At 40.5% G+C, this 18,602-nt stretch overlaps 1 protein-coding gene across 1 annotated transcript in view; it reads left to right on the plus strand.

Annotated features, from left to right (window-relative positions):
• The window catches only part of BTNL9 (butyrophilin like 9), a 41,385-nt gene extending 28,191 nt beyond the window's left edge, over positions 1-13,194 (plus strand). The window contains exons 8-11 of the mRNA XM_077911049.1: positions 5,370-5,390; positions 5,623-5,649; positions 8,357-8,383; positions 9,403-13,194. Of these exons, the coding sequence (XP_077767175.1) occupies positions 5,370-5,390; positions 5,623-5,649; positions 8,357-8,383; positions 9,403-10,028 (701 nt within the window). The 3' untranslated portion in view covers positions 10,029-13,194. The remainder of the gene's footprint in view (positions 1-5,369; positions 5,391-5,622; positions 5,650-8,356; positions 8,384-9,402) is intronic.
• The last annotated feature ends 5,408 nt before the right edge of the window (positions 13,195-18,602 follow it).

Here is an 18,602-nt window from a genome sequence, read left to right on the forward strand (position 1 = left end):
AGAGTCTCTTGTAGACAGCATATGGATGGGTCTTGCTCTTTTATTCAATCTGATACCCTGTGTCTTTTGAGTGGAGTATTTAGCCCACTCACATTCAGAGTAAATAATGCAAGATATGAATTTAGTGTCGTTGTACAGTCTCTGTTTCTGCAAGTTGTCTCTGTTTATTTCTGGCCTATGTTGCTCTTGGGCTCCCTCTTTGCTTACAGGATCCTCTTTAGTATTTCTTGGAGGGCTGGCTTGGTGGTCACATATTCTTTCAGTTTCTGTCTGTCCTGGAAGCTCTTTATCTTGCCTTCCATTCTGAATGATGGCCTTGTTGGATAAAGTATTTTTGATGTCGTTTTTTCCTCATGTAGTACCTTGAATATGTTATGCCAGCCCTTTCTGGCCTGCCAGGTCTCTGTGGATAGGTCTAATGCCAGTCTACTGTTCCTGCCCTTATAGGTTAAGAACCTCTTGTCTCAACCTGCTTTCATATTTTCTCTTATCTGATTTCTCTTTATCTCTGAAATTTTCAAGCTTCAGAGATATGCCAGAGTGTCGATCTATTTTTATTGAGTTTGGGAGGGGGTCCTCTCTACCACTTGGACTTGAATGCCTGTTTCTTTCCCCAGATTAGGGAAGTTCTCAGCTCTGATTTGCTCAAATATACTCTGCCCTCCTCTCCCCCTGGGTCATTTTTTTTTAAATAAATTTATTTTTTAATTTTTTTATAATAAATTTATTTTTTATTGGTGTTCACTTTGCCAACATACAGAATAACACCAAGTGCTCATGCCCTCAAGTGCCCCCCTCAGTGCCCGTCACCCATTCACCTCCACCCCCCACCCTCCTCCCCTTCCACCACCCTTAGTTCGTTTCCCAGAGTTAGGAGTCTCTATGTTCTGTCTCCCTTTCTGATATTTCCCACACATTTCTTCTCCCTTCCCTTATATTCCCTTTCACTATTATTTATATTCCCCAAAGGAAGGAGAACATATAATGTTTGTCCTTCTCCGATTAACTTACTTCACTCAGCATAATACTCTGCAGTTCCATCCACATTGAAGCAAATGGTGGGTATTTGTCGTTTCTAATGGCTGAGTAATATTCCATTGTATACATAAACCACATCTTCTTTATCCATTCATCTTTTGATGGACACCGAGGCTCCTTCCACAGTTTGGCTATTGTGGACTTTTTAAATAAATTTATTTTTTATTGGTGTTCAATTTACCAACATACAGAATAACACCCAGTGCTCATCCCGTCAAGTGCCCCCCTCAGTGCCCGCCACCCATTCACCCCCACCCCCCACCCTCCTCCCCTTCCACCACCCCCAGTTCGCTTCCCAGAGTTAGGAGTCTTTATGTTCTGTCTCCCTTTCTGATATTTCCCACACATTTCTTCTCCCTTCCCTTATATTCCCTTTCACTATTATTTATATTCCCCAAATGAATGAGAACATATAATGTTTGTCCTTCTCTGATTGACTCACTTCACTCAGCATAATACCCTCCATTTCCATCCACGTTGAAGCAAATGGTGGGTATTTATTCCTCTTCAGGGACACCAATAATTCTAATATTTTTTCATATTTTGAAATCGTTGATTTCTGAAAATTCCCCCTCATGATCCATTAGTTGTTTTTATCTCTTTTCCTCAACTTCCTTCTTTTCCATCAATTTATCTACTATGTCACTGACTCTCTCTTCTGCCTCATTTACCCTAGCTGGTAGAGCATCCAAATTAGACTGTATCTCATTTGGAGCATTTTAAATTTGGGCCTGATTAGTTCATTTCTGTACTAAGATTCTCTAGAGTCTTTTATGCTTTCTTTAAGTTCAGCCAGTAACTTTATAACTGTTATCCTGAATTCCAGCTCTGACATTTTACTTATATCCATATCTATTAGGTCTGTGATAGAGAGTATTGGCTCTGTTTCTTTTTTTAGCATCCTTTTTAAAATTTAAATTCAATTAGCTAACATATCATACATCATTAGTTTCAAATGTAGTTTACAATAATTCATTAGTTGTGTATAATGCCCAGTGCTCATAATCACATGATGTGATGGTTCTTTCTTTGTTTTGAATTCCTCCTTCTAGTCATTTTGCCCAAAGAAGAATAGATGAATGAGTGAACAAAGTCAAAAATATCAATCATGACCCAAGTGAAATACACACTAGACAAATCCAAAGAGATCAGAAACAAACAAAAAGGAAAGAAAGAAAGAAAGAAAAAAGACAAAGAAAAGGGAAAAGGGGTTAAAAAAAAGAGAGAAAACATTGGGGGAGGGAGAGTGAATGTAATCTCACAAGTGGACAAAACGGTGATTCACTTGGTCCTGAATATAGTTTGGTCTATGCGTTAGAAGACTCTAAGTCCCAAAATTTTAAAGAAAGCAAAAGTCACACATATATACAAAATTCAATTGAAGAGTGAAAGGAAGCCAAAAATGAAGAATATATCTAGAAAATGTAAATGTAAAACATAGAAGTTTTAAAAAGACTTAAAATAAGAGTTGATAAAACAAGAAACTAGTTGAAAAAAGATAAAAAGGAAAATTTTAAACCGAAAGATAAATGAATTATGAGAAAATACCACAAATTCTTTATACTGTTTTCCCCTAATGCTGGAGTTTTGCACTCCTTCGAGGTCCATAAACCTGCTATTCAGGCCTGTTGTTCCAGCTAACCTCCTGATACGTGCCTGCTATGGTGATTTTTCTGGGCAGAGTTGCACACTCCCTTTTGTTGGATGATTGGTCTCAGTGTAAGCTCTTTTTGGTTGATCTGTGTGGCTTTTTGTTCCCTGAGGGCTTTATACACCCCTTTAGAGGACCAAAACAAAAATGGCTGTGCCCTGATCTCTAGCCCCAGAGCAGAAAGATCACAGTCCCCTCTCTTCAGTAAACCATTTGCTTTCACTTTTGTGTATGCCAAATCCTGCAGACTCCTGTGGTGCGCACCCACACTGATCCTCCTGGGGAAGGCAGAAGGTCCCCTGTTTCTGCACTTTGTAGTGACTTGGTCCTTAGAACAGTTGCCTGATCATTTGCATACCCGCTTCACCCCACCTGGGGGAAGGGGGGGGTTGCCCCATCACTGTCCTTTACAGGGTCCCCACACTGAGAGCTATTGCCTAGTCATGTGCCCATCCAGTCCACCCTTCCCAGGGGAAGGTGGAGGGTTCCTGTATTCCTGTCCTTTGCAGAATCCTCACATGGAGAGTGGTCACCCAATCAGCCCATGGCTTGTGGTTTATGGTAAACTGAGTTGAGAGCCCCTTCCCTGGCTCGCTGACAATAACCAGTTTCCCCACTCCAATGCTTGGGAACTCACCAGCTCAGGAACCCCTGTTCTTTCTGTGACTCCAAGGGTCCTGAGACCACACTGTCTCAACCAAGATTCTTCCCTATTTCACCACCAGAGCACCTTTCAGGCAGGGAAGTCTCTCACTAGAGCAGACTTCTAAGGGTTCTGATTTTGTGCTCTGGGGCTGTATTACTTTCCAGTAGTTGGCTTATGGAGGCTCCCTCCCCCCACCATTAATCTTCCAATATATTGCTTTGGATTCATTTCTCTGCACCTCCTATCATGCAGAAAGTGGTCGCTTTTCTACTTGTCAAGTTCCAGCAATTCATTTCTTACATCTCAGGTTGAATTCATGGGTATTCATACTGATTTGATAGTTATCTAGCTAAATTCAGGGGACCAGATGAAATGAGTTCCCCTACTCTTCCACCATCTTACCTCCTCTATGACTGTATTTTGTGAATTTAATTACTGTAAGTCTTAGTTCGATCTGCTCTTGTTGGTTTTGATGGGAATTCTCTGTACTTCCTAGGCTGGATATTTGTTCCCTCCTCCAGTTTAGGGAGGTTTTCAGTTATTATTTCTTCAGATAAATTTTCTGTCCCCCTTTCTCTCTCTCTCTTGTTCTGGGACTCCTATAATACAAACGTTATTATGTTTGATGCAGTTACTGAGTTCCCTAGGTCTATTCTTGTTTTGCATAATTCTTCTCTCTCTCTTTTGTTCAGCTTGTTGGTTCTCTGTTACTCTGTCTTCTGGTCACTAATTCATTCCTTTGCTTTTTCCAGCCTGCTGTTTGCTCCATCAAGCATGTTTTCATTTCATTTGCCCTCTGCTGTTTCTTCTTATTTCTGTGCTAAGGAACTCAGTCATGTCTTCCAGTCTTTTCTCAAATCCAGTGAGTTCCTTAGGATCATTGCTTTAAATTCTCTATCAGACATGTTACTTCTATCTGTTTTGTTTAGTTCTCTGCCTTGTCCTTGTCCTGTTCTTTCACTTGTGATAAACAAAAACAAAACCCAAACAAACAATAACAAAAAAATGCTCCAGCTTCCAAATCCCACTGGTTTTATAAACTCACATAACTCAACCCCTCTGGTTTTTAAAACCAAATGTTATGAGGATCAGTCCTCCTTGTGTGAGGACCCTTTTCCCTACTCTCTCCATGTGTGCAGGGAGCATCCCTCCATCTTTCTGACCATCTTAATCTTTCAGATAAAGCTTTGTCTCTATATTTAGTTGTGAATTTTTTTTCTGCCAGTCTTCAGATCTCTTTGCCAGTCTTTGGATATGGATGATATCTAGTTGAAAACATGTGAAGGAGTGAGCTCAGAGTCCTCCTACTTCACTAACTTCCCAAGCTCCTAGGCAGAATGATTTACTTTTAAAACAAGGCATTGAGTGGAGAAGTCAAAGCAATGCATTCCTAGTGACAAAATATCCAAGTCTTAATATCTGGCCAGGGGAGATAATTGACTATGATATCTTCTCAGTCCTTTATTGTTTTTATTTAAATTCAATTTTCCAACATATATTATCACACTCAGTGCTCATCCCATCAAGGCCCTCCTCAGTGCCTGTCACCCAGTTACCCCACCCCCCCACCTCCCCTTCCACAACCCTTTGTTTGTTACCCAGGGTTAGGAGCCTCATGGTTTGTTTCCCTTTATAATTTTCCCAGTCCTTTAAGTAATGGACGCAGTAAGTGACCCTGAGGATCACAGAGGCTGTGCTCAGTGCCTGAATTAATGAAAGACCTCCTCCCCAGGAAAAGTTTCTGAATCCAGGGTAAATGAACTGTAGCCTCTCAAACTAGACATTACCCCTGGGAAGAGACCCCTCAGTACCAGGATCTGTTTTCCTTTTCTAGCCCCAGGCAGATTTCTGCCTTAGAACAAAGAATAGGATGAGTCATAAGAATCATGCAGATGAGTGGTACAGAGACTAAGATGGGATTGAGATGAGCAGTGGTTTAAGAATAAGAAATCTCCTCCTAGTGGCCTAACTGCCCTGGGAAGGTGGTTTCCCTCACCCAAAGACTGACATTTTCTCTGTGTATTTTGCTTACAGAGAGGCTTCAGACAGAGCTTGGTAAGTGACCCCTCTTCAGGTTATTTCTTCCTGTCTACCTTTTAGCATCTGATTTTCCATATATATCCATCTCATTTCCTAACCAGGTATGATAGCCAGGTTGGAACACTGCTAGCCATGTGGGTGGCAGGAGAAAGGGGAGAAGGGCGGGGGGAGTGCAAAATGCAATGTGTGAGCAGGGAAGCAGCATTGACCTGGTGTTTTTAATTCTGTTTTTCCATGACTGCTTCAGACTGGAGAAGGGCTGAAGGCCAGGCTGGTGAGTGAAGTCCATCTCCTTCCCACTGTCCACTTTACATCCAACATCCCAGTCACTCACTCTGACTAACCAACTTTATTCTAGTTTCTTCCACAGGCACATGGCATGTATTAAAATATGTCACTTAGTAGAGGCTATATTCAAGTTTTACTTTCCTATTTACTTTACATTTGTCCTGAGATGTAAGCATATTAAAACCATTGGTGCCAATTCTGATTGCACATCAGAATCACCTGGATCTTTGTGCCCACCCTCAAAGACTCTGACCTGTGGGGCTAGAGTGGGCATGTTAGTCTCTCTGCAAATATTTTCCCCTGTCCTTTCCTCCATTCCCCACAAAAAGCAAATAGTCTAATGCACATCTTTATTTTGTATGCTTGCAAAGGGTGAATTTCTGCTTCATGCACAAGCATTTCAGTTTTTTAAATGATGTTTACCATCTTGTGCTAGTCCTTGCTTTTCTTACTCATCCCTGTTTTAATATACACCCCTGTTACCATATCTGGTCTGTGTCTTCTTGCTGCAGTATACTCCATTTTAGTCAGCTACCTTCTTGGAATAGATATCCAGCCTGCCTCCAACTCCACATCACTGCACACAATGCTGAATGAATGGCCTCAAATTTGTCACCTTCTGGCCTTATGTGGCGATTTCTCTGGGATGTATACCCAGGAAGGCAATTGCTGGCCAATGGGAAATATGTCACTAAGTGGGATAGAGGGATCCCCCGAAGGTAGTGTTATCATCTTGCCATTGGTAGTGCATGGAGGCTCCATGTGTCCACATCCCATATAAGCCAGATTTCTTAGTTAGCCAGTCAATGGGGATGAGTGATTGCTCATTGTTCTTTCAGTCTGCATTCCTCTGAATACTAAGAAGTTTGGGCATCCCTTCATATGCTATTTGACTTTTGGGGCTTCCTCTTTTGAACGTTGACAGTTCCTGTCCTTTGGCCATTTTTTTAAAAGTACACTCTATGCCCAATGTGGAGCCCAACGTGGGGCTCAAACTCATGACTCTGAAATGAAGACCTGAGCTGAAATCAAGGATCAGAAGTTTAACTGAGCCACTCAGTGTCCCCTTTGCTGTTTTTAGTATGAGTTTGCTATCTTTTATTGATTCAAGGGAACCTGATACTTATGTATATCACATATATCACACATACACTAGCACACACACATACATATATGTATATGTTTATGTGTGTGTGTGTGTGTCCATGGTTTTCCATTGAAAAGAAACCATTAATTTTGATAAAATCTAAGTCATCAAATTTTTACCTAATGACTTGTGGTTTTGAAACTTTGTTGATGTGTATATATGTATGTGTATGAGGTTGCTATCTTTCTTTTATTGAATCAATAAGACATATATGTGTGTGTGTACACACATATATCTTTATACAGATATATATTCATCAAATTTGTACCTTATGGCATGTCTTTTTTGAAGTTTTGTGGAAGAAAGCCTTCCTCACACTTAGGTCATAAAGATACTCTCTTCCACTTTCTTCTATTCACTTTACATGTGTTATATGTATGTCTTTAATCCACCTGAAATTTGCCATTTTATTTGGTGCTATGTGAGGATATAGCTGATATAGCTATTTTTCTTTACATGGTGAGTGAGTTTTCCTAGTAACGTCTACCACACCATCCATGATTTTCCTATTGATGTAGGTACTGCCTTTAGTTCATATTTGGTTCCCATATGTAGATGAGTCTATCTCTTGACCACCTATTACTTCATTGTTTTTACTGTTATAATACCCAAAAGTACAAGTTTTCCTCCTTTATGCTTCCTTTTGAAAATGAATGGACCTTTTTAGGTCCATTTCAAATTTTAGGATTAATTTACAAAATTCCTTTAAAAATCCCAAGGCAGTTTTATATGGGATTGCTTTAAATTTTATTTTATTCTTTTAATAATAAATTTATTTTTTATTGGTGTTCAATTTGCCAACATACAGAATAACACCCAGTGCTCATCCCGTCAAGTGCCCCCCTCAGTGCCTGTCACCCATTCACCTCCTTTTTAGATAAATTTAGAAAGAATAAACATCTTTATAGAATTGAGTTATACTATGCAAGAGCTATATGTTTTGAAAAGTCTACTAATGATTCTGATGTAAAACCAGGATTTAAAGCCCCTGCTGTAAATTTATGGAGCTCTGAAAACTTAATAGAAGCAATAAACTTTTGCTATTTTGTGACTTGTTGATCGCTCTGTTGTAAATAGAATAAGATAAAATAAAACAGAAATCCACTCAGGATGGTTCATGTTATGAAAGGAGGCAAATCAGGATATCTAAAGGACATTTTAGGACAGAAGCCATGTTCAGCCAGACTTCCTTGGACTTATTCTGCTGATCAGAGATTAAAACATCTTGTGTAACCTTCAGGGCATCCTAGCCACCTGTATTGGTTCTCTTTGCCCACATGCTTTGTTTTCTTGCCTTTTTTCAGTACAAGATCAGACTGCCTGCAGATCTGGCATAACCCAGCACTGACATCTGCCACCTACTTAATCCTAAATTCCTAGAGAAATGCTATTGTGAATCCAGACCAGTCTGGACTCCAATTAGCTGTCATGGTGGGAATGAGATCATTAGGTTTGTGGCACCCCCTCATGCATTTTGAGCCTCCCTTCAAGGTTCCAGAGTTCTGAATCAGATCTTTGAGTCTTTTCCCTTTCTGTTTGCTTTCAGAGTGGAGAGCGGCCCAACAATATGCAGGTAACTGAAGTCAAGGGACTGTGACTTGTGACTTGGGTTGGTTGGATCTTAAACAGAAGGGAAGAGGAGACAACTGAGATTGGAGGAAGGCTGTGTCCAGGAGCCAAGTATGGAGCCTACACACACAAACACATAAGCCTACTTTTGCACATACACAACATGACACATGTGCCTGCATGCTTGCATGCATACATCTGATTACATTCACACACGCGCTTTTTTATGTGCACATATATTGTCCTAAAAGCACATTACTTTCTGGGTTTTACTAGATTTGTTTCCATCTGGCAGGAAGGCTGCTAGTGCCAGTTTGTAGGAACCCCTCGTTAGATAGAAGAGATCCTTAGGGCTCCCATCTATCAAATGGGTGTGCTTTGAGGGATGGAGTATTTGAGTGGAAGGCACTGGACTGGATGATCTCAGAGGCCCCTTTCAGTTTTAAAATCATAACATTGCTATAAAACTGAGGCTCAGGGATGCCTGGGTGGCTCAGTGGTTGAGCATCTGCCTTTGGCTCAGAGCATGATCCCATGGTCCCGGGATCGAGTCCCACATCAGGCTCCCTGCACAGAGCCTACTTCTCCCTCTGCCTATATCTCTGCCTGCCTCTCTCAGTGTGGGTCTCTTATGAATAAATAAATAAAATCTTCTAAAAAAACTGAGGCTCAGAGCTCACATGATGATCTCAAGGTCACACAGAATGGTGTGTCAGTGAGGAATTGAACCAGCCCAGAGTCCCTTTCCCTTGAGGAATTGGGAGAGACTAGAAACTTTTCTATCTCCCGATCTCCATGGCACCTGGTATGGCATTCAGGAAACTTCCAGTTTAGGAAAGAAATATGATTCTTATTATGGCTTTCAGGTGCTCAGAAGTGCCTTGCAAGCTGCTTCAGTACACAGGGGTGGTTTCAGGGGTGGGAGTGACCACCAGGAGCACTAGGAGGTTTACCTGTCAGAAAAGGGGACAGACAAGGCCCAGAACCACCCTTCACAGGTACTAACCATGTGCCTTTGCACAGTGGATGTAACCCTTGATCCAGCCTCCGCCCACCACAGCCTGGAAGTCTCCGAGGATGGCAAGAGTGTGTCCTCCTGCACAGCAGTGCCTGGCCCTGTGATGGGAGACCCCCAGCGGTTCTCTGAGCAGACGTGTGTGCTGAGCTGTCAGCATTTTTCTGGTGGCCGCCACTACTGGGAAGTGCATGTTGGCAGGCGCAGCCGCTGGTTCCTGGGTGTGTGTTTGGCCACAGTGCCACGCATGGGGCCAGCACAACTAAGCCCGGCCAGTGGCTACTGGGTGATGGGGCTGTGGAACCACAGTGAGTATTTTGTCCTGGACCCGCACCGCATCGCGCTCACCCTGCGTGTGCCACCACGGCGTGTGGGTATCTTCCTGGACTGGGAGGCAGGAAAACTGTCCTTCTTCAATGTGTCAGACGGCTCCCATATCTTCACCTTCACCGACACCTTCTCAGGGACACTCTGTGCGTATTTCAGGCCCAGAGCTCACGACGGTGGTGAACACCCAGATCCCCTCACCATCTGCCCATTGCCTGTTAGAAGAACATGCATCCTTGAAGAGGATGAGAGAGATGCCTGGTTACAGCCCTATGGGCCCTCGGATCCCACCCTGGGCCTGTGGTGAGGCACTCTCTTGCCTACAGGTTTGAGTCCTTGGCAGCTTCCTAGATACCTGGCTGGGATTTGCTCTCCCACTTCCTCTAGAGTGGAGGAAACATCACCAAAATGTTGGCAAAGGCTAAGGACTCACCACGGAGAAGAGGAACAAAAAGAGGAACCTTTGTCTATAGATGTATGCATATATGTATGTGATTTTCTTTAATGAAAAGAGTGAATTCCAAAGCTCCTTTGTGTATATGGTAGGACTAAGCAAAGGAGGAACAATAAATTTATGTTGTTGGGAGCCATGGCGTGCACTGGAGATCAGAAAGAAACAGGACTGGGGGAAAGGTAGAGGGAAACTTTACTGGATTGGATAAGAGGTATCAATTAACATATTTTTAAAAAATACTTTTTGTATGTGTTTTCTAGCTCTAAAATGTCTAGAAGCAATGATACCTCATAAACAGTGATTTTACCTGGGGCTTAGATCCCAGTTTTAAATGACATTTCCCACTGAAATGAACTTGGAGAAACGGCTGATTCCAGGGTTGGAACAGAGAAGGTACAGGTGAATCTGGAATATCTTGTATTCAAATGTGCTCAGAAAGTGATAAAGCCATAAGAACCAGGGTGAAGAGGCTCCACTGATCAGTTATGGGATGATTTGAACTTTCAAATGAATCATGACAAGGATGAATAATGACAAGAATTGCTCAACAAGATATTTCACAAATAAGAAAATGCCTTATGTGTGCTGAGAGGTTTTTCAGTCAGAGATGAAATACAGAGATATGAAAGAGGAAAGAAGAAAATGTAAGAGTAGATCTGTGAACTCATGGTTTTTATAATGTACAGTTAGATGGAGCACACATACACACACAATAAATAGGTAAATAGATTTGTGTGTGCATGCATATGGTTCCTAGCTCGGTCAGTTTTGACAGCTTTGGAACAATAACATTCCAGTACCAATGAACACACCTAGCATCCAGAACTTAGTTTTTAGTACTATGTTCCAATAAAAAGAACCAAGTCTCCTTAGATAAGGGGTGAACTTCAAGGCTAAGGCAGGGAGAACACAAGATAGGTGTGATATTATGATTAATAAGAAATATATGGTCTTCCACCTAGATTCTGGCACAAAACTCCTAAAACTCTTAGAATTTCCTAAGCGATAAGAGCTATCAAGATGTCTCTTGATAGTCATAACAAGGACTTTTCAACCACATCTCATTTGTGTTAATAAGATGACTTCTGGAAAGCCCTCTAAGGGTGGAGCTGGTTTTCAGGAGAACCAAGTACATGATTAAAAAGGTTGAAATTTAGTCTTCCCCTACCTCTCATCCATCCCTAAACTCAGGGAGAGAAGAGAGGCTGGACCCACACATATGTGGTCAGTTATTTTTCCATAAAGCAATAAAGAATATCTAATGGAAAAAAGACAGTCCCTTCAACATAAGGGGTTGAGAAAACTGGACAACATTAAAAAATGAAACTGAATGATTTTCTTAAACCATACACAAAAATAAACTCAAAATGAATGAGAGACCTAAATTTGAGACAGGAAACCATCAAAATCCTAGAGGAGAACACAGGCAGTAACCTCTTTGACATTGGCCATGGCAACTTCTTACTAGACATGCGTCTGGAGGCAAGGGAAACAAGAAAAAGAAACTACTGGGACTTCAAGATAAAAAGCTTCTGCATAGCAAGGAATACAGTGAACAAAACTAAAAAGGAAACCTATGGAATGGGAGAAGATATTTGCAGATGACATACCTGATAAAGGGGTTAGTATACAAAAATCTAGAAAGAACTTATCAAACTCAACACCCAAGAAACGAATAATCTAGTTAGGAAATGGGCAGAAGACAGGAAGAGACATTTTTCCAAAGGAGACATACAGATGGCTAACAGACAAATGAAAAGATGCTCAACATCAATCATCATCAGGGAAATGCAAGTCAAAACTACAGTGAGATATCACTTCACACCTAACAGAATGGCTAAAATGAACACAGGAAACAACAGGTGTTGGTGAGGATGTTGAGAAAAAGGAATCCTTTTACACTCGGGGGGAATGCAAACTGATGCAGCCACCCTGAAAAATAGTATGAAGTTTCCTCAAAAAGTTAAAAATACGACTATCTTATCCAGCAATGGCACTACTGGGTATTTACCCAAATAATACAAGAACACTAATTCAAAGGGTTACATGCATCTCCATGTTTATTGCAGCATTATTTACAATAGCCAAGATATGGAAGCAGCCCAAATGTCCATCAATTGATGAATGGATAAATCAGAGGGTGTATATATGTACAAGGAATATTACTAAGCCATGAAAAAATGAAATCTTGCCATTTGCAATGACATGGATAGAGCTAGAGAGTATAATGCTAAGGGAAATAAGTCAGAGAAGGAAAAATACCATACAATTTCATTCTTATGAGGAATTTCATTTGTTTTAATGAGCAAAGGGAAAAAAGAGAGACAAACCAAGGAAGAGGCTCTTAATTATAGAGAACAAACTGATGGTTACCAGACGATGGGAGAATGGGTTAAACAGGTGATGGGGATTAAGAAGGGCATTTGCTGTAATGAGTACTGCTATTGTATGGAAGTATTGAATCACTATATTATTGTACACCTGAATCTAATATTATCCTTTATGTTAACTAGAATGTAAATAAAAACTTTAAAAAAATTTAAAAATAATAAAATAATTTTACAAATGTTAAGTGAAATACATCAGAGAAAAACATATGATTTCACTCATATGTGGAATTTAAGAAACAAATGAGCAAAAGGGGAATAAAGAGATACAAGCAAAAAGAGAGACCTTAATTATAGAGGAAAAAACTGATGGTTACCAGAGTGGAAAGAGTTGGTGGGATGGGTGAAAAAGGTGATGGGGATTATGGAGGAAACATGTCATAATGAGTACCTGTTGATGTATAAATTGTTGAATCACTGTATTGTACACCTTAAACTAACTCAACACTATGTTACAACTGGAATTAAAACAAAAACTAAAAAAAAAATTATAGCCTTGTTAACATACTATGCATGATATTCAGAGAAAGCTGGTTTTCTATAATCATTTGCATTGATGTGCAAACATTTTGGGGTTCTACTCACAAATGTTATATGATAACATTAAAAATACATTCCTTGACTGTATACAATGATTATATATTCCTTTAAGATTGTTTTATGCATTAAATAAGAAAAACAAACATATAGCTGATACAAAAAGCAAGTTAAATTCTTTTTAAATAGCTGATAGCTGTACTTGTGCATTTTAAATAATGGGGAAGCCCAGCTTTAATGCTGGAAGGATCTTAGACTTTCGGTTACATGTTTTGTGAACCATAATGGCCATGCTGGAGGCCACTCAAAGGGCCAGAATATTCAGAGTAGAAACCCAAGCCTCCATCCAAACCTCATTACTCTCTTGAAAGTTTCTAAAAATAGGACACCATATGTTCATTTCTCCCCACTGTTTACATTTTCCATAGAGCTATTCTTCAAAACTGGGAAATGGTGAACATGGCACTTATGTGTGTATCCCAATCCAGTGTACAGAATACAACGTGAAGTGAGGATGCGCTTGCTTGAGGCAGCTTAGGGTGGCTTACTCACAGGGGCAGGCAGAGCTGAGAGAGGACCTTAACTACAACAGTGGGTGGGAATCAAGTTATTATGGGCCCCATGGGAATCTTACATGGGGAGACAAATGTTCCCATGAATTGAATACTTCCATACATATTTGGTGAGCTTATAAATTGGCACATTTTGAGGTCAATTTTGCTAATGTCTGCCAATTTCTAAATGTGAGCATCCTCTGACCCAGTAGTTCCAAATTCAGGAATCTGATATATAGAAATATTCATACCAACACCTGAAAATATAAGAAGATATTCATTAAGCAGTGAAAGCAAGGGTGGAATACCATCCACTTGCTATTAGGAGAATAAATAAAATATAGTCCATTTATACTATGGCTACTGTGGCACCAAAAATTTTTACACAGAATGTGTGTTATTGCTTTTGTAATTTAAAAAGGAAGCAAAATAAAGGAAGCCAAAGGACAGTCTCTTTAATAAATTGTTCTGGAAAATTGGACAGCCACATGCAGAAGAATGAAACTAGACCATTCTCTTACACCATACACAAAGACAAACTCAAAATGGATGAAAGATCTAAATGTGAGACAAGATTCCATCAAAATCCTAGAGGAGAACACAGGCAACACCCTTTTTGAACTTGGCCACAGCAACTTTTTGCAAGATACATCCACGAAGGCAAGAGAAACAAAAGCAAAATGAATTATTGGGACTTCCTCAAGATAAGAAGCTTCTGCAAAGCAAAAGAAACAGTCAACAAAACTAAGAGACAACCTACAGAATGGGAGAAGATATTTGCAAATGACATATCAGATAAAGGGCTAGTATCCAAGATCTATAAAGAACTTATTAAACTCAACAGCAAAGAAACAAACAATCCAATCCATCAAATGGGCAAAAGACATGAACAGAAATTTCACCAAAGAAGACCTACACATGGCCAACAAGCACATGAGAAAATGCTCCGCATCACTTGCCATCAGTGAAATACAAATCAAAAAAACCACAATGGGATGCCACCTCACAGCAGTGAGAATGGGGAAAATTAACAAGGCAGGAAACAACAAATGTTGGAGAGGATGCTGAGAAAAGGGAACCCTCTTGCATTGTTGGTGGGAATGTGAACTCTTGCAGCCGCTCTGGAAAACTGTTTGGAGGTTCCTCAAGCAGTTAAAAATAGAACTGCCCTACCACCCAGCAGCCCTGCTGGGGATTTACCCCAAAGATACAGAAGCAATGAAATGGCAGGACACCTGCACCCCGATGTTTCTAGCAGCAATGTCCACAATAGCCAAACTGTGAAGGGAGCCTCGGTGTCCATCAAAAGATGGATGAATGGATAAAGAAGATGTGGTTTATGTATACAATGGAATATTATTCAGCCATTATAAGTGACAAATACCCACCATTTGCTTCAATGTGGATGGTACTGGAGGGTATTATACTGAGTGAAGTAAATCAATCAGAGAAGGACAAACATTATATGGTCTCATTTGGGGAATATAAAAAACAGTGAAAGGGGATAAAGGGAAAAGGAGAGGAAATGAGTGGTAATATCAGTGAGAGTGACAGAACATGAGAGACTCCTAACTCTGAGAAACAAACAAGGGGTGGTGGAAAGGGAGGTGGGCGGGGGGTTGGGATGACTGAGTGACGGGCACTGAGGGAGGCACTTGACGGGATGAGCACTGGGTGTTATGCTATATTTTGGCAAATTGAGCTTTAATAAAAAATATACAAAAAAATAAAAAATAAAAAAGGAAGCCAATGTTTTTTCCTTCTGCCTCATGCCAATGAGAAACAATCACAAGAAAATATTTTAAAAATATATAATTGAAAATCAAAACCATCTGATTGAACACTACAAGGCAGTAACATGTTTCATGTCTTTCATAGTTTTTAAATCACTGCCTTTGATTGCCTACATGGATCCTTCTTTCTTATTTCTCAGTAACAGATTCCACATAACTTTAATTACTAAGTGATCTGTCCAGTTTGCAAACTCTGGTCTCATATATAATTTTGGCACCTGGCAGCCTATGTGCTTGCTATGGGGAGGGTTTTTTCTGCCCCTAGAAGCCTCCACTTCCTCCCTCACAAGACTTTTGCTATTCTTGCAACATGAAGACAAGAAGGAGAGATGAAGGAAGCAGTGCAGGTACAATCTTCCCTGAGTCCTCCCCATTCTTCAGCTTCCCCAGCTTTAGCTGAATCCCTAACCTCTGCTCCATTTATTCATGCCAGAACACTCCAATGCTCCTGTGATGTTGGTCCCCTCACTTGGCAGACTACATTCTTGGGAAGGATGGTGTGGCAAAGTGGCTCAATTTAGATAGCTTCTGAGATATTCTTTTGACAGAGGAAACTCACACCTTGTGTGTTGGCTATGTTAAGCAGGAATTAGGCAGGCTACCTCCAAGGACTAAACCTTCAATTTTCTCTTTCTCTGGGTAAATCAATAGTCATATCAAACAAGATGTCAAACATTTTTGGGAGGACATCCCTCCAAATTATATGTAATTCTTTTAGAGTTGGCTTAGGAGAATAGCAAGTACCCCAATCCTCCTCTCCATGGAGGACAGGGAATTGTCTCTCAACATGAACATTCCACTCCCAAGATTTGATGACCCATTCACCACACCCAGTGTCTTTCCCGTTCTCTGCACCCCCACAAAGCAAATGAGTTCCTTTTTTAGCCCACCTACTTATTTCACACTTTTGAATTTACAGTTTATGATCAATGCAAATCAATTCTATAAGAAATTATGAAGAATTAAAGCATAATCATGCAAATTCAAAATAAATACTCAACACAAAAATTTCAAGCATAAAAGCAGACTCATTCATACATACACAGTAACAAGAGACCCAGTAGATGTTGTTTCAAAGGACAATGCAGAGTCAAGACAAGATGGTGGAAGAGTAAGGTCCTCAACTCATCTAGCCCCACAAATTGACCTAGAAAACTTTCAAAATATCCTGAACACCTATGAATTTGACCTGAGATGTAAAGAGAGAACAGCTGGAAGGTAGGAAGGTGAAATAAATAAATAAATAAATAAATAAATAAAGTGTGGGAAGGGAGCCATGACAAGCCAGGCAAAAGTTGAGCTGTGAAAGCCTTCAGGGCACAAAAGCTCAGCCTTGGACAAGGGGGAACTTTAAAAATTTGTGCCTGAGTTTTCCCTGACAGAAAATGGCTTAGCAGGGAAATTAGGCAGAATCCCAGGAGGGGCAGTGAAGCATCAAGATTCCCAGAGACACTATAAGACTAGGGGTGCCTGGGAGAAAGCTCACCACAAACCATGGTCCAATCTCAGTAAATGGGCTACAGCACCACACCCCTCCAGGGCATTTGGGAGAAGCCAGTCAGTTAGGTGGACTGGCTCCAGAGCTCTCCTCACCCTAGAGTACAGCAACGGATGGAGGCAACTGCCCTCTATTCCTTCGGGAGAGGCAGCATGGGAGCTGCCTGGGAGCATGGGTCTAGTGGCACAAGGCCACAGATTCGAGGTCACTGAAGTGGACAAAGCCAGAGATACTCCATTCACCCTGGAACAGTTGGAAGTAGGAGAGCAAAGGAAACCGAGAACTCTTCTTCCACTGGGTGCCCTGCAAACTGTGCAGGCCAGTGCACCCGCACCTGCCTCCAGGAGCAACTAGGCCAGGGTGGACTGGGAGACTGCAGCTAGATACTCCTGGGGAGCTACACTCCAGAGCTGGAAATCTGGCCACCGCCATTTTTTTCTCTTTTCACTTTGCACCTAGGAGAGGATGGGCCTGTAGGGAACAAAGACCTCACAGGATAAACAGCTCCCACTGAGACCGGCACCTGGCAGAGGGCAGAACCATTTCCCCAAGGCACACACAGCTGAGATCAGGGCAGCAGGCCCCTACCCCAGAAGACCAGCTGGAAGTAGAAGGGAAAAGCAAGTTTACTGAACAAGCAGCACTGCAAAGCTCCAGGACTGAGGGAAAATAGTATATGGAACTAGAGGGTCTTTTCCTTTCTTTCCTTTTTTCTTTTTTTTTCTTTCCATTACAACTCATTTTTATATTGGGTTAAAATTTTCCAATATTTTTTCTCTTTCCTACCTTAACTACATATAATATTTTACCAACTCTTCGTTTTTAAGTTGTTTCGTTTTTCACTTTCATATTTCTACAATTACATGTCTTAGATATATTTTTCACTTTTGGATTCCTTCAACATATTCATTTTAATTTTTGTAGATATATGAGATATGTGTTTTTGTTTTTTGCTTTTTGTTTTTTCTGTCTCATATTGTTTTACAATTGTGGAGGTTAGTACCTTCTAACAAACAACCAAAATACACCCAGGACCAAGTGAAACACCATGTTGGTTCATTCTGTGAAACTATATTTTCTTTTCCTTCCCATTTTGCCCACTTTATCTTTTTATATTTTTGTGGTCAATGTTGGGTCTTAATGTAAGTACTGCTGGATTATATAAATTTGAAAATGAGCATCTTCTTAACATAAAGAACAAAATACACTCAGAACCAAGAGGATCAACCTCTCTAGGTGCTCTCAGGGAGATTACATTCTCTCTCCACCATCACTCCTCACCACCACCATGCTCCCCCCTTTATTTTTTTTCTTTTTTTTTCTTCTTTGTTTTGGTTTATTTTTACTATTTTGTTTTAAAGTTTGTTTTTCACTTTAGTGGTCCTTTTCTTTTGTGCTACTTTTGTTTTTATTTTCTGGTCTCTGACCTCTTTGGAATCATCTAGGGTGTAATTTACTTATATCATGGTTGATATTTTTGACTCAGATCACTCATACAGCCACTCTGCACTGGACAAAATGACTAGAAGGAAGGATTCACCACAAAAGAAAGAACCAGAAGCAATACTCTGCCACAGAGTTACAGAATGTGGATTTATATATGACATCAGAAATTCAATTCAGATGTACAATTAAAAAGTCACAGGTGACTCTGGAAA

The sequence above is a fragment of the Canis aureus genome, chromosome 10 (assembly GCF_053574225.1).
Source record: "Canis aureus isolate CA01 chromosome 10, VMU_Caureus_v.1.0, whole genome shotgun sequence".
Lineage (NCBI taxonomy): Eukaryota > Metazoa > Chordata > Mammalia > Carnivora > Canidae > Canis > Canis aureus.